The sequence below is a fragment of the Oryzias melastigma genome, linkage group LG5 (assembly GCF_002922805.2).
Source record: "Oryzias melastigma strain HK-1 linkage group LG5, ASM292280v2, whole genome shotgun sequence".
In the NCBI taxonomy this organism is placed as follows: Eukaryota; Metazoa; Chordata; class Actinopteri; order Beloniformes; family Adrianichthyidae; genus Oryzias; species Oryzias melastigma.
This window is the reverse complement of record NC_050516.1, coordinates 11,774,543-11,789,979: the sequence shown is the minus strand read 5'-3', so window position 1 is coordinate 11,789,979 and position 15,437 is coordinate 11,774,543. Positions and strand designations below refer to the sequence as shown.

Here is a 15,437-nt window from a genome sequence, read left to right as displayed (position 1 = left end):
ATGAGTTAAAGTTTGAGTTAGTTTACTTTCTTTCCCCTCCACTACCTTTTCACTTCTTAGTTTATAGTTATTTTTTAACAATTGATTCCCCTCTGATGGGCCAGATTATGTAGTTTGATGGGACGGATATGCCCCGCCCACCGGCTGTTATCTGCTCATACCTGATACATGCCATACATTTTGTAAATGATTTGAAATAGTTTAACAAACTGCTAAACCGTGACATACAATCTTGACTCTGAAGTTTGGCTCTACGTTTACTGTCTTAAAAAATGATTGCATAATAGGTTATAGGTTTATTTATACCTTTCTTTTTTGTTTGATTGCTATTATACGCAAATCATCTGCCACCAAGCAGACCTGTTCTCTGCATTTTCCACTCTCACACCACCCACCTCCACTTCCTCCTCACAAATACCAACATTTTTTTATTATATCTTCAGATCACATAACTTCCTGTTAGGCCTAAAGCCAAAATGATGTAAAACATGATAAAAGGCGGTTCAGAGTAAATGATGTCAGCACTGAACCAGTTTGAAAAAAACATTTTAATCCTCAGTGTTTAAACAGAATATGCAAACGTATAGCGCATAAAAAGAAGAAAAAAAAATAACATCAATCAACAAGGAGATATAGAAGTGACTTAAGTGCTGTCAGTTTTAAATTTCACTTCACCTACTTAAAAATAAGTTTCCTAATTGTATTTTCTGTATATATTTAAACTCTTTCCGTGATTGTTTGATCACACATTACTAAAATGCTGCCTGCAGACATCCCATCATTCAACCTGACCCAACACTGCATGTGGCTAAAACCACAAATGTTCTTATAACTCCTGACTTTAACTGTTTCGGCCATTTCACAAAAAGGACAGGCTGCTCTTCTTCTTCTTCTGATAAGATGATTCACACACATCTCTCACTGTGTGAGTGTCTCTAGACCACATTTTGAAATAGATGCTTTGGGATACTTTCAGTGTTTCTCAGCATCACCTCAAGCTAGATCAAAGACCAGATGATGCTCGCCTCACACGCTGTGAAGATGTGAAGTTTCAGTTCATTCACTTGAAGATGATTTGGAATTTCAAGGGAGGTTTTAAAATAATAAACTGGTTTTGCTGGTGTCAGCTTAAATGCAACAAGTTTCTGTTCTTGATTTTTAATCATCAAGACGCTAAATATGTTTCTGTGATAAATGCTTTCAAGTTTTAAATAAATCTATTTATAAGATTGAAAAATAAACATTTTTTAGCCTAAAAGGATTATTGCAACATGACATAAATCCTGCAACATCTACACTTGCATGAAAATCTGATAAAATAGAACACGTATGACTAAAATATTTCACTGCTGCTTCCGGTTTGATGTATTTCTGTCAGCTACAGTTTGTCTTTAAGAGCCTGGATGATTCTCTGGAGTTGAGAAGAGTCTCGATACGCCACCAGACCGCCACGGTTAGCCCAGAGGTCCGCTCCCGTGCAGTCGGCGTTGGGCTGGTGGTAGGTCAGTTCCGTCTTTTGATCCTGCGCTCCACAGTTAGAAGTCAAACTCAAGTCCACCACGCCGCCTCCGATGGCCCGGAGCAGCGCGTGAGGCGCGCAGGAGTCCCACTTGAACGTGCTTCCCTCTGACAGGACGTAAGCGTCGGCCAGGCCCTGAATCACACACAGGATCTTGTAACCGGCGCCCGACGCGTACATCAGCCTGTCGGGGCCGCACAGCGAGGTCAGAGCTTCCTTCACCACCGTCTTCTCACTGGAGCTCAGCACCACAGAAAGCCCCCGCTCAGCCTCTGTTGGGCCTTTAGGGGGCGACTCTGAGCAGACGTGGATGTTGCCATAGGAAACGCCCCAATAATGTTTTCCTCTCCAGCTAAAAACAGAAAATAAAGAATCTTTATTTCTAAAAAAACAACAAAAAAACATTTTAAAACTTTAAAGTCCCACTCCAACCATTTTTTAATCTATTGTAAAAATGTTCCCAGCGGTCTTTTAATTATGATTATGTCAATTTTAGCCAAAAATAAAAAAAATACTGTGTTGCTTTCTAGTGCATAGTTTCTGCAGAGAGGCAGGAGTTCATTAGAAATTTGCCTCTGAATTAAGGTTGGTTGAGCTCTGAGCAACCCAGCCCCCCTTTCCCATCACCCATAGCTGAGCTATCTGTTACTCTTGGACTAGCTTAGAGCCAAAACCTAACATCACTGGTGCAACAAAAATGGCGACCAATATTGGAGCAATCCAGCCGTACAGTTTGGAGCCAGACGTGGAAAACAAAGATGTACATGGGTCTATTTTTCCAGCATGTTATTATGCATCAGAAATGAGAGTCTTCTGGTCACATGAAAGAATGGGCCAGAAACTATCTCTAGCTGGAAGCGGAAATTTTGCTGCTTTAGCCGGCGGCGTAAGCGGAATTTTTTTTTCTTAACTTTAGGAAACCCTTTCAAAAATGATATTTTAAAAACTTTTCATAGCTATCAGAGCGAATAAAATGTAACTGTCTAACAGTTTAGTGTACAAGATGAGCTTCAAATGGGACAGAGAACGTTTATCGTTTCATTTCTTTCAAGTCAATAATAACAAGTGTTCAAATGAGTAGAGCTGCACCCGTTCACTTCCAGAGAAATGTTGTTTTTTTCTCTGTAATCAGATGATCAGTTATGGTATGTCAAAGGGAAAAAGGTCAAAAGTTTAAAACGAGGGTTCCGGTTGAGGACTTCCGGATAATGATTTTAGGTGCCATGATGTGAGTTTGAGCCTCACCCAATGTAGTTTCTACATCACAAATAAGGTCTTTTTCAAACTGCATCTTCTCCTGATCCCAACAATTTGAACAAAGAAATCCTCAGAAATAACGCTTAATTAAGCTTAATTTTTTTTAGACTGTATGTCCTCAATCATCAGAAAAGAACATGTTAAAAACACAGTGAGAGTGGGTCTTTAAGGCCGTTCTAGCTGGCAGCTAGAATAATAATGAGAAGAAACTTTTTTTGGATCATGTTAACTAGCTCACCCTCCACCGGCTGGGTCTTTGTGGTGAAACGGCTGGTTGATGACCCCCATCACAGGCTGGCCTGTGCTCCGGACGTAAACTCCGATCAGAACCAGAGCACAGTGCAGGCCTGAAGGGGACAAGTGGTTCTCCTCCAGCACCTCCTCACGGCCCTCAATGTATTGACTCGTGGCATCTGAAAAAGATAACAAAAACAACAGCTCCCTTTAAAATTCTGCTTTACTTAAAGTCCCACTCCAATCGTCTTTTGATCGATTATAAAAGTGTTTCCGCCGGTATTTTAAGCAGCTATATCCCTGATACAAGTTTTCTGGTTGTGCTCCTGATTCACATCAATTTGAATAAAAATATACTCAGAAATACATTTGAGTTTAATTTTCTTTTTATATGCCCTTCATCATCAGACAAATGCCGCAAGAACATGTTAAAACACCCAAAACATGACTTTCAGTGGAGTGGATCTTTAAAAAATGGGTTGAACAATCGTTTTACCTATAGGGTCAATCCAAATGCCGAGCTCAGAGGGATTGAGAGGTACCGTGGGTCCATCTATGCTGGATTCTATGGTGTGTGGGTCCTGGTGGATGGCTTTGGCCAGCAGAGACGCTGCTGTGTGGTCACCGTCCAGCACCGTGGCCAGGAGCGTTGCTGTCTCCTCCTCTGTGCCGCAAACTGTGACCGTCACACTTTCTCCTGTAAAAAAACAGATTAGTAGTTTTTTAATTCATAATTCCTTATTTAGTCTGAGCTCCCTCTGTGTGGATCATGTGATAATGTGGAGCATGTGTGTTCTCATTACCAAGCCCATTTTCAAACTTGTTGGACTCTTCTCCTTTAATAAAAGCTGCTATTTCGGGAAACTGTTAAAAAAAGAGGCCAGAAATGAGGAAAAAGCAGAACACATGACACCACATGACCTTCAGCTGGAGTCTGCTGGAGTTTTCACCTGAGCGCCCACGTCGTGTCTGATCATCTCCTGGATCACCACGTCGGCCAGCGTCTTAAAATCCTGCACAAACTTCTTGTTCTTATCCGCTCCGGTCTTCTCCTGCACGAGGAGCTGGAAGAGAGGGGCTTCCTGCCGGCAGACCCGGGCCACATTTGCAGCCTTCTCAGCCACCCGCAGCAGCAGGTCCAGCAGATCAGCCATGTCTGCAAGAGCAAAACAGAGGCTGGTGGAAAATGAGTGTCAGAGAGAGGAGAAAAAAGAAAGAGACATCACTCATCCACATCTTGAGTTAATTATAGATTCGAAATGAAAGCAGGGCATCTAAAAAAAAAGTGTGTGAGGAAGGAACTTTGCATATGAATCAGAAAAATACCACACTTCTCATATTTGTATAGATGAGGGATGTTCAGCTTTACAGCACCGCATATTTAAATGATTTCCAAATACTTTAAGATCAAAAATGTAATAATAGAATCTACCAGTTATCTTGACATAAAATCACATCTTTAAAAGTGTGATAAATCATTTATTTTTACATTTTTTATATGGTGACGTCAACACATTTCTGTAATGTTCTTGTAGTATTTTGATACCGTAGTTTTTATGAACGAGACGAGAAATACCATTTAGTTTAATTCAAACCTACCTCACGCAGTGTTCTTGTCTTCTACTCGGTGGATGATTTTTTTCCCAACCGGCTTTAAACGCCACCGGGGAGCAAAAGACGAGACCGTTTGGAGTAAATTCAGAATATTTGAGCTTCAATTTGGAATGTAATCTTCGGCTCCGGCTTCTTTACGTCAGTTTCTTATCCCAGGAAGGGCGGACGCTCACTTCACACGGCTCTACGCTCACATCCAGCCCCAAAAAGCGACAACAGCGCAGCGGCGGAGCTCGGTGGAGTCGAGTCTGAGCAAACAGGAAACTGAGCGCAGTGCTGCGTTCACGAGCGTCGGAAATTCAAGCATCCTGCATCAAAAATCACCTTTAACATTTTTTTCACGAAAAGCTAGCCCAGAGAGACCATATTAGTTCTCAAATTATATATTTCTACTTTATAAATGAGTCTAAATGATAATATTGCTAATAATCCTATATTTGTATAAGTTTTATTCTGACATTTTCAAATAACCTCATGGTAAGATTAAAAAAAGAAAGATTTTTGACACTAGATGTCATTATGCATTTTTAAAAAGGTTTCTTTAAAATACAAATTATAGTGCAGCTCATGCCATTAGATCAAGTGGCTGCAAAACCAGGCAAGCCTCTACAAAGCCTCCAAAACCACTCTCTGCAGCTGCGGTGTGTTTACTCAAGCTTAGTTGAACAAACTTGTAAGTTAGTTGCAACTATTCTGTTAGTTTTTTTCCACTATGAACCCCCATTTTCCTCAATATTTTGATATGAGTCGCACACAGATACAAATTAAAGTTTAACTTGTTTAAATGCAATCCATCTGATTCCTGAATTTCTGAAGGAATGAATGTGTGGTACTGTGGACTGAAGGCTTTAGATTTATCTGATAAACCGAGATGAGTTTATCTAAAAAGAAGTCTGGTCAAACCCTCAAAAAATGCTGCCATGTTTTCATGATGAATAACTCCCCTTATAAATACTACAAAGAGAACTCTTCTCTTTATAAATTAGCAAATTAAGTTAACATTTTGAAGATATTTTTGTAAACAAACATGTGAGAAGTGTTCTTTTGTGTTCACTTTAGCTCAAGAGTTTATCAAAATGTAGCTCATTTCTGTTGTTTTATTTAAAAAGTATGCCACTGAGTATGTCAGATTTAGAGGTAAGTTTGTGTTCATAGTGTTCAAACAGTTATGATTTAATTTATTGTTTAAGCTACATGAAAAGGTTAACTCATTAAAACAAGAATGGATCTCTGTTGAAGCTTAACTCTCCTTTCCTTGTTGCTAGAAAGTCCTGAAGTATTTAAGGATCTGAACTCTAAAACCACAAGATAGTGACATACTTCCCTCTGTGTACATTTCAACTAAATGATAGTGAAATCACTAGTAGGTGGACAATGCTGCAAAACTCCTTAACCTGTTAGACCTGTTGTTCAGTATTTTAAAGAGATGCTGTTTTTGAAATTCTTTCAACAGATTAAAAAAAAAAAGATGTGTATATCTTGTGCCTTTGTCAAAAAAATGTAGTATCAATGCATTTTTTTAGGGTCCGGAAATCAATTAAAACAAATTTAATCAATTAATCACAAACCGTTTTTTTTAGCTACAGTATTTGCCGACCGCTTATAATCTGCACATAAGCACAATAGGAAACCATAAACAAGTCTGTAGATTTAGAACATTTATTTTTAATTAATGCTGTAAATCGAATTGAAAGAAAAAAAATCTAATTAATTATTCTTTTGTGTTATGATTGATCACTACAGTATCAATCACAGTGTTTTACTAGGTACATTTTATAAAAAAATATGCAGCTTTTGATCAAAAACAGGCCAGAGAGTAACTTCTCCTTCATTTTTATTCTCTGAAATGTTTAAATTTATCAAGTGTTAACTCAGAAATGTAATTGTTGTGTACAAAGTACATCACCAGTAAGATAATCAGAACTCTAAACACTTTTATATCTGTAGTATTTCTCCAAGTAAACAAAGATGCTGACATACAGCCATAAGAAACAGAACTGCAGACCTACAAAAACAAAAAGAAGTTCCGGTCGCTGCTCTATATCACTGCGCAGGCTGAATTAAAACAATGTTTTTTTCTTTCATCTTCTGGACAAAAACAAGTAAGTAAGAATAGTGAACTTTCTCTCTGAACTGATCTTTTATTTAACCTTTTGTGACGATTAGCATTTATATTGCTTTCTTTTGCCACTGCAGTAGAGGCTAAGCGGCGCCTTGTCATGCCACCGTGACAGACAGAGTCTGTCCAAGACAGTTTGATTGACAGATTTAAAAGGAGAAATACTCGGAAATGTAAAAACGAAATGATTTCATATTACATTTGTTCTCTTTCATAAGAAAAATGCCACACAGACATGTTAAAACTCAAAAAATGTAACGTTCGCAGCCCTCATTTTTTTATTTTATATGATCTAAACTAAAACACAAGTATATTTGGTATTTTTTAACCAACTAATATCACCTTGGATATGATAATTCATATTAACAAAATTTGCTCACATTTTCAAACTATCACTGATCAATGTTGGTCACAATGGGATTTAAACAGAGGCTGATGGACTACACTCACACACGAACACAAAGAGGCAAATGACACATTAACATCTTTAAGGAGCAAATGGTTTTGGTCAAAGCTGATGTCCATTAGACGTGCATTAGATGGTTTGCAGCAGAGGAGAGGCCCTCCTGAGATTGATCGATATACGGACGTGTCCACACTGATCTGGGCGTGGTCAACAACACACTTTAGAAGCATTTTTGGAGGCTGACGAGACAGAAGCTGCTCAGCATGGAGGTAAGAAATGCTGCACATGACAGTGGATTTATGAAACTGTTTTCAATGCAGGATACATTTCTGATACTAAAGCTTTCTTGCGTGAAGGAATCGTGTTCAAAAGAATGTAAATATGGGTTTGCAGGCCTCAAAGGATGCAATGTCGGAGCTGGAGAACGGCATGGCCACTATCATCCGAGTTTTCAACCATTACTCGGGGGAGAAGGGCAAGCTGAAGAAGGCAGAGCTTAAGGAACTTATCAACAATGAGATGAGTCATTTTGTGATGGTAAGGAATATAGAACCTTTATAATAGGACTACAGCTCACAAAGCTGCATGGAGTGTTTAATTCACCATCTTAAACAAAATCTTTAACATACTGTAACTTTTCAACACGATCAACGTCATTCTAGTAGATTTTGAAGGAGAAAAGCGGCGGGACCGCCGCTTTTCTCCTTCAGAATCTACTGGAATGACGTTTATTGTGTTAAAAGTTGAAAATTATAGGGCTAACCTTGAGACAGGTGCTGTTAAATTAGCTTTTTCAGAGAAAAAAAACAATTATGTCTTTAAATTCACATTTGGGACATCCAAATGACTAATGTTGGTCTTTTTTCTCATCAAAAGAAAATCCAGGAGAATGCGATTCTGGATGAGCTTTTTGCCGATCTTGACCAGAATGGAGATCTGGAGATCGACTTCAAGGAGTTCATTACACTCATCGCCATGGTCACCTCGGCATGCCACGAATTCCTCAACCCAAACTGCGGCGATCACTAACCAAAGTGTAGAAGAATGACTCATAAATGTAGAGGTGAATGAATCTGCATGTCTGCATTTTCCAGTCGGATTCACGGACTGGAAGGGATTTAGGAATAAATCACCACCGACTTGCACTAAAACTGTATGGTAATTACAAATATATATTATTTATTGTTATGAATGTTTGTCTAATTGAATAAAATTCCTACTTGAAGATGAATGATGCATTTATTTTAAGAATGATGACAAATGTTGGGAAAATTATTCCCTCTTGAGGAGAATCTGGCCCCTCCACTCTTTAACTTCCAGAGCAAAAACTTACAAGATAAAGTTAAATGTTCCATTTAAGACCAGATGTCTCAGGTTTCAAGGCTTCAACGCCTCAGACTGAGCTCCATAAATGCCAGCATCTTCCTCCAGGCATCTTCCTGGGCAGCGGCGTGTGGAGCAGGATGTCCTCCCCATAAAGTCATCACTGAACAAGAAATAAAATACATCAAACTACATTTTAGAATAGGTGAAAGCAGTAACCGGTGGATAAAACATGAAGAGAGCTCTCACGCTTTTCAGGTTTGATCACCCAGAAGGACGCCCTTGACATGGGCGAGTACGGAGGCTCAATCAGGTGACCGGCACCGGGGTAAGACAGCCGGGTAAACAGGTGAGATTTACCTGCAGCCCTCAGAGTTTTCTCTATCTGATCCACAGGACATAAGGAGTAAACACAAGCAAAAAAACACAAGTCCATGTAAAGCTACAATTAAAATTTAGATATTTTACCAGATCTGCATTCTCTATGCTTGAAGCACTCAGATCATCTTCACCCACTATGTACATCAGTGGACAGGTGATCTCCTCCAGCTGCAGAAGTACAAGAAGTTTGATCAGAATTTGAAAAAAAAAAAGAAAAACAAAATGTGTCTTAAAGGAAAATAATGCTTCTGTGTATCATGAATGGGAAGGCCTTTGGATATGTGAATAACAGTTTACATAAATATGAAAACTGAATTAAAGTGGATCCAAGTAAAATCAGATTCAACTGCAGGTAACATGATTGTATATAAAACTCTTTAGATGTTCGTGATTTCAGTTTTCCTCCGTCATTTTTCAAGCTATAGTGTCCAGACCAGGACAAACAGCAAACAACAAAGCAACAAATCAGGATCAGCTTAAAGTCACCAAAAAAGCAGATTGAAAACTTGAAAAATTTATATTGTAACTGAAAAAAAAATTAAAATTGAAAACTAAAAAACAAAATAAAAAATTAAAAATTTGAAAACAAGACATTTTTGTCCTGGTCTGGCGCCGTCTTTTTTTAATCTTCACTTATCAGGCCTCAGTTTTTTTTGTTTCTGTCCCTCCATGGGAAACATGTGCCAATAGCCAATGAGTTTAAAGCCACGCCCCCATTGTAAGATTAGGCTCAGCTCAGCACTGAAAACTCAAAAATCAGAATTGAAACTAAAAAAACTGAGGACTGAAAGATTAAAGTGAAGATTAAAAAAAAAATCAAAATTCAAACAGCTGCTGTTACTAATAAGTAATTTGTTTTCAATCAGTATTTTTTCATTTATAGTTTTTTTTTATTTCAAGTTTTCACTATTTTTTTCTATTTTAAATTTTCAAAATTCATTTCAAGTTTTCAGTATCTTTTTTTTCAAAGTTCCCGTTTTTTTTTTCTTTTTCAAATTTACGTCTTGTTTTCAAATTTTCTATTCTAAATTCAAATTCCCACCCTAATTTTTAACTACTAAAATAACATCTAGTCCAGGACAATCTAGTGTTCTTGATTTTAAACTCAATTCAGACACCATGCTCACTACTTTTTTTTAATTTTTCTAAAAGGCATATATGATGTCACCGATTTCATGAAGTGAGAATCTAATCAATACAAACATTTTTTGATGTCTGTTTATGAATCCACTGTGTTCTGATCATGAAAGTGTGAACAGTTTGTCAAAAAAAATGTTTTGACAAAAATTGTTCACATGCAAGGCATTATAATCACTAATGTAGTGAGCATCGATGTACACTGTTTTTTTCACAAAGACTTCTGGGAAATGTCTAGGGCACTCCATTTTGGAATTGTAGATTCAAACAGCACTGTGAAATGGTGAATGCGCTATATAGTAAGAAGGGAAAGAATTCAGACATTGCCTGAATAAATTGAGTTGGTCTTTTATTTGTGATCTGTGTCTGTCTGCACTAACTCAAACGTCCCAAAAAACTGAGAGCAGCCAAACAATATGTTCTACATTTTTTTATACATCACAGTTTTCCATAAACGGGGAACCGAATTTGATGATGTTAAAAAAAATCAAAGCAAAAAGAGCATTGAAAGATAGACAGGTCACTTAAAAGACCCAAAATTAATGTTTTCTTCTCCAAAATTATAACAAAAGTAAAATAAAATGAAAAAGTACTTCAGTCAATTTAAAGATAATCTTAGTTTTTTAACGACACAATGGACTCTATGAACCCTGTTAAGAACAACACCTTCCCTCTCATGCTTTGGCACAGCTCCTATTGACATTCTGCACAGCGTTACTATGGAAACTATCTCTAAACCATCAGCAGGGGATTTCATTTTGTAAGTGATACTTTTTTTCAAAAATTCAAACTAAAAATATTTTCTGTTTTTGGACAATGGAAGGTCAAGAAATCTAATGTAAACGACAATTTTTTGTTCTTTAAAATGTGATCCAATGTAAGGGTTTAGGAAAAAAAAAATAACATCCTCAGTGGGTTTGTGTTATGGACCAGACTCCAATGTTGACACCAAATAAAAGCATCGTCTGCCACCATACCTTCACAATGCTTTCAGGATGCAGATTAGAGGGAAGAGAAGTCTGCTTAAATATGATATAGCCTTGATCATCAAAGCTCCAAAATACTTGGTCCCTAAAAAGGAAAAAATGACATACATCACTTGATTTAATAATCATATCTGCTAACCGCTGTTCATATTTATGCTAAAAAGTGCTACAAAGCTAAAAAAATAAAAAAAATAAAACATATTTATTTTATTTACTTACTTATATGTTAAGACATCTGCACTTCTTAATTTTGCTTTAGTAATGTCAAAAACAAATGTTATATCCCTATAATATCTTTTGAATAGGAATTTTTTGGTACAAACCACTCACTGATCACTTTTTTTTGTTGTCACATTGACATGAAGGAGCTCCCTTGAACTCCCCACTGGACCGTTGATACCGATCAAACAGGCTGGCTGAAGAGAAGAGCAAGTAGATGAAAACTTTTGTCTAATTAACCCATTTATGTTCTATGAATTACTGTTTTTTTTTAAATGTTAACACGATCAAGGTAATTCCAGTAGATTCTGAAGGCGAAAAGTGGCGAGAGCCACTTTTCGCCTTCAGAATCTACTGGAATTACCTTGATCGTGCTAACAGTTGAAAAGTTACAAAGTCCCCCTGCGACATTTTTTTAATTATTAAAAAAAAAAAAACATTCCCAGTAGCGTTTTAATTATGATTATGAAGTTTTTTTAATCAAAATCCCACAACCTAAATGTCTTAAAAAGTCTAGACACGCTAGCCGAAACAGATGAGGGTTTAGTGCATGTGCAGCAGAGCTGTTGTGGTGGAAAGAAGATCATTCATTCAAACAGAGTCTGTCCAAGACAGTTTGATTAATAGCAATTTAAAAGGAGAAATACTCGGAAATACAAAAACAAAATGGTTTCTCGTTAAATTTGTTCTCTTTCATAAGAAAAATGACACAAATATATATTAAAAACTAAAAAAAATGATTTTCATTAGAGGGAGACTTCACCGACAACGCCTCAAGTGTTAAAGGGTTAACCACTTTAAGTAAAAAAAGGAATTACAGATATATTTGATTTGTAACATGTTCTGAAACTTTATGTGACCTACTTTAACTCCGGGTAATGTACCAGTGTGCAACGTCAAATAACATCCATATGAAAGACCGACGATTCCAATTCTGTCTGCAGAAATCTGGGAATGCTCCTGAAGAAACTGGAAGGCTGCCTGTCCGGATGTTTAAAAAACAAAAAAATATGTAAATAAGCATGTATATATATATATATATATATTAAGAAAAAGCTCACTCTCACCTTGAAATAGGAATCTCCAACATTAACGGTGTTTGATGGACCAGGTAAGTCTTTGTGACCCACATAAGCGAGACAAAAACTAGCATAACCTCTGGATGCAAACAGGGAGGAGCGATACTCCGGCAGACCGCCCCCCATTCCCCACATGTCCAACATAGCGGGAAACGGCCCTGGCCCTGAAAGAGACCACGTGTGAAGAAGACTGTAAAAGCGTGAGGAGAGCAAATCCTTAAGAAAAAAAAAAAACACTCACCGGGAGGGATGAATAATGTTCCTACAAGTCCATTTTGACGAATTTCTTGTCTCTTCACTCCTGGGGACATGTACCAGCGTTCAGCGGTTACAGCTGCCACCTCCTTCCCCGGATCTTGATTGGGTGAGACGTGGCCCTCCAGTAGGGAAATCTGCACTGTGTAAGGACTTTCCACGCATTTCTTTCTCAGCCTATGGCAGAGAAAACATAGTCATCAAATAAAAGGTAAAGAGCGAGCTATACCGTTAAAAATGCAGCGTTGAGCCCTTAAGTCCAGTGTTTTTCAACAGCCTGCCTTGAGAGATGGTCAGGGGTGCCGCAGGAAATTATTAATTACTTTCGATTGTAGCTCCTCCCACACAGGAGCATCAGGTTTCTAAACATTTTTTTGTAGCTATTTAGAGATTTAGGATGAACACAATAAGATCACAAACTTAGCTTAACAAACGTGTCCTCATCACCTGCCTCAAACCTTCTCTTTCTCCAGGAGCTGGCTGCATGCTCCAGAAGAGTCCCATCGGCTCACAGCCAGAATAAGAGCCTCCCACCGAGTGATCGCTGTTCACTGTTACCAGGGGAGATACAAATATGAATTAGAAAAATGTAAACACCTACAACTATTTTAGAGGCATAACCATTCGATTCACTCACAGTTAAACATGCCGCTGGAATTTGTGTTGTAATGAGCGAATGACTGCCACAGGTCTCCTTCATCGCTGCGCATTCGAGCACAGACTGTGACGGGATGATTTGAAGGGAGGAAACTGGCCTTGATGCAGGTCTGTTCGTCTACAAGAGTGCGAACAGGAGTGGCTGTCAACAGAGGGGCAGGTCTGGTGCTGCTCTCCCACCTCATTGAGCCTGCAGAACAGAGGATGACATAGATTGGTACAAATGTGATGAAACGGCATGTTTTAGATTGTGTGTTAAATACCCACTTCAATGAAAATCATGTTTTTGGTGTTTTTAAGCATGCTCTCATAATGGAGGACATACATATGTACAAAAAATAAATAAAAAAGATGTATATTGTGTTTGAGTATTTATTAATTAGGATGAATTAGAAGCAGATGAAAAAGCTAGGCCAAAGTCTCATTTAGGATGCATCCGCTTCAGGAATAATAGATCCATTAACGTCTTCATTCTCCTTGTCCGAAACGGTATCTGACTCAAATCTGTACGGCTGGATTGCTGCAATATTGCTGGCCATTTTTGTTGTACCGCTAATGTTAGCTTGGGCTTGTAAGTTGGCGGGAAAGGGCATAAACGAAAGGGATGATGGGATATCAGTGGAGGCTTACTTCCAAATCAATGGTCTCCTCTACATCTTTTAGGCAAGTTTCTGATGAACTCCTGCCACTCTATACAAACTTTGTTTTTGAAAACGACACGGGTTTTTGGATTTTGTCTAAAAACAACATAATCATAACTAAAAGACCACTGGAAATGCTTTAACAAAAGGTGACAATTTGATTAAAGTGGGACTTAAGCATCAAAAGTCTGACGATATATGTAAAAACAAATAATGGGCAGAACACATCTTTTTATATACTTTTTATCAGAGTTAAATTTCAAAACTGAATTAAGTGCTGCACTACAGTACAAAACAAAGATTTCTGTGAACATCTTTTACTAAATGATTTCAAAGAAACAAATGAGAAAATCAAAAATCCTAAAATGATTCCTTCATGTTTTCAATCTGGAGTTACAGGCAAAATCCATATAAAGCTTCTCCTACCAAAACAATGAAACATAAACAAGCTTACCCACAATCCTCTTCCCAGGTGTTAGTTTCCCAGGTGAAAAAAGCCGGTGCTTTGTGTTAATTTCCACGACTTGCCGAATGGTTGTCACACTCACATGTGATCTGAACATTTTGGTGTTCTTGACTCTTTTCTAAACACAAATGAGCAAAATTAATGCAGAACGCTGCACTGCATGCTGGGGTACCAGAGCAGAACTTCAGGTCGATCAAACAGAAAACCACAGGCTCTGCAAGGTACTGCCTGATCCTTGTTTATAACCTAGGTTAGAGTAGACCTTAGACCCTTCCTTTGCGTAAATAGTTAGCACACAAACTAGTTTAGACTGGATGGGTGCATGAAGGGTTCTTTGGTAAAGATTTCCTGCAAACCAGTGCAAAAGAATGCAGCTTAAAGTAGATTTTTAGGCCCAAAGAGCTTTATTGAACTGTTTAAATCAAGGTAAACAGTCGCCCTGAAGTATGTGGGACTTCTTTTTTTTATGTAAACTCATTTTTAAATAAAGAAATAATTATTAGTGTTTGGTGAGTCTAAAAACACAAGCTTTACCATAAATTAAACAATACATGTTTGTTAAAATGCAGTTTCTTGCAGAACACTGTTGTTGTACATTTTTCTTGTTTGTGTAATAAATATTTCCATAAATTAATTAATTTAATTAGATTACATGTGTTTGTCTGAATCTGTGTTTATATCAGTCTCAAACATATTCAATTTATTATCATTTCCTGCACTTTCCCTTCTTTTTTAGTAAAGTCTGTCGCTGGGATTTATCTATTTACTGCCATTGATCAGTCACTTTTAACTTTTTGGAGTTTGATTTTTAAAAACAAAGCCTTATTATAGGCTTCAGACCCTAACAAAAGATTTTTTTTTTTAATTTTCGAACAAGTTGTTTTCATTTTTGAAGAAGTTACCCGGATGCGCCCCGAAACGTCTTCCAGATTAACTTTTAAAATCCAGTTTCCGTGAAGAACAGCATTATGGGAAGCTCAAAACGCTATTTTTATTCATTTATTTAAACAATGGAACTATCGTTACTTTTTATTTTAGGTGAAAACGTTTTGAAAAATGTCTCACAACTTACCGGACTGGTACATATGGAGTGAACAGAGGAGAAAGGGTGGATAAAATGTTGTTTGTTTGTTTTTTGACAAAC

General features: G+C 37.6%; 3 protein-coding genes across 7 annotated transcripts in view; 1 reads left to right on the top strand and 2 right to left on the bottom strand.

The window, feature by feature from the left end:
* Positions 1-529: 529 nt before the first annotated feature.
* inpp1 (inositol polyphosphate-1-phosphatase) lies at positions 530-4,924 on the bottom strand. Of its 2 annotated transcripts, none has more exons than XM_024271129.2 (6): positions 4,610-4,924; positions 3,961-4,186; positions 3,814-3,874; positions 3,507-3,707; positions 3,015-3,189; positions 530-1,871 (listed from the first exon to the last, which is right to left on the bottom strand). In XM_024271129.2, the coding sequence occupies exons 2-6, from the start codon at positions 4,162-4,164 to the stop codon at positions 1,379-1,381; spliced, it is 1,134 nt and encodes a 377-aa protein (XP_024126897.1). In that variant the 5' UTR covers positions 4,165-4,186; positions 4,610-4,924; the 3' UTR covers positions 530-1,378. The 2 variants fall into 2 exon arrangements, with proteins under 2 accessions (XP_024126897.1, XP_024126896.1); XM_024271128.2 differs by having other exon boundaries at positions 3,961-4,166; positions 4,610-4,923.
* A 2,304-nt stretch (positions 4,925-7,228) lies between these two features.
* On the top strand, positions 7,229-8,208 carry LOC112145729 (protein S100-B). The gene is made up of 3 exons (XM_024271141.2): positions 7,229-7,418; positions 7,543-7,686; positions 8,026-8,208. The coding sequence occupies exons 1-3, from the start codon at positions 7,413-7,415 to the stop codon at positions 8,176-8,178; spliced, it is 303 nt and encodes a 100-aa protein (XP_024126909.1). The 5' UTR covers positions 7,229-7,412; the 3' UTR covers positions 8,179-8,208.
* Positions 8,209-8,285: 77 nt separating this feature from the next.
* The window catches only part of LOC112145720 (bile acid-CoA:amino acid N-acyltransferase), an 11,496-nt gene continuing 4,344 nt past the window's right edge, over positions 8,286-15,437 (bottom strand). The window contains exons 1-12 of one of the 4 annotated variants that reach the window (XM_024271119.2): positions 15,366-15,431; positions 14,282-14,411; positions 13,167-13,376; positions 12,981-13,080; positions 12,516-12,706; positions 12,263-12,438; positions 12,060-12,176; positions 11,307-11,392; positions 10,968-11,061; positions 8,941-9,021; positions 8,722-8,857; positions 8,286-8,635 (exon numbers count right to left, since the gene is read on the bottom strand). In XM_024271119.2, coding sequence (XP_024126887.1) covers positions 8,535-8,635; positions 8,722-8,857; positions 8,941-9,021; positions 10,968-11,061; positions 11,307-11,392; positions 12,060-12,176; positions 12,263-12,438; positions 12,516-12,706; positions 12,981-13,080; positions 13,167-13,376; positions 14,282-14,390 — 1,401 coding nt within the window. In that variant the 5' untranslated portion in view covers positions 14,391-14,411; positions 15,366-15,431 and the 3' untranslated portion in view covers positions 8,286-8,534. Of the gene's footprint in view, positions 8,636-8,721; positions 8,858-8,940; positions 9,022-10,967; positions 11,062-11,306; positions 11,393-12,059; positions 12,177-12,262; positions 12,439-12,515; positions 12,707-12,980; positions 13,081-13,166; positions 13,377-14,281; positions 14,413-15,365; positions 15,432-15,437 lie in introns of those variants that run through there. The other 3 variants (XM_036211858.1, XM_036211857.1, XM_036211859.1) reach the window with 3 other exon arrangements.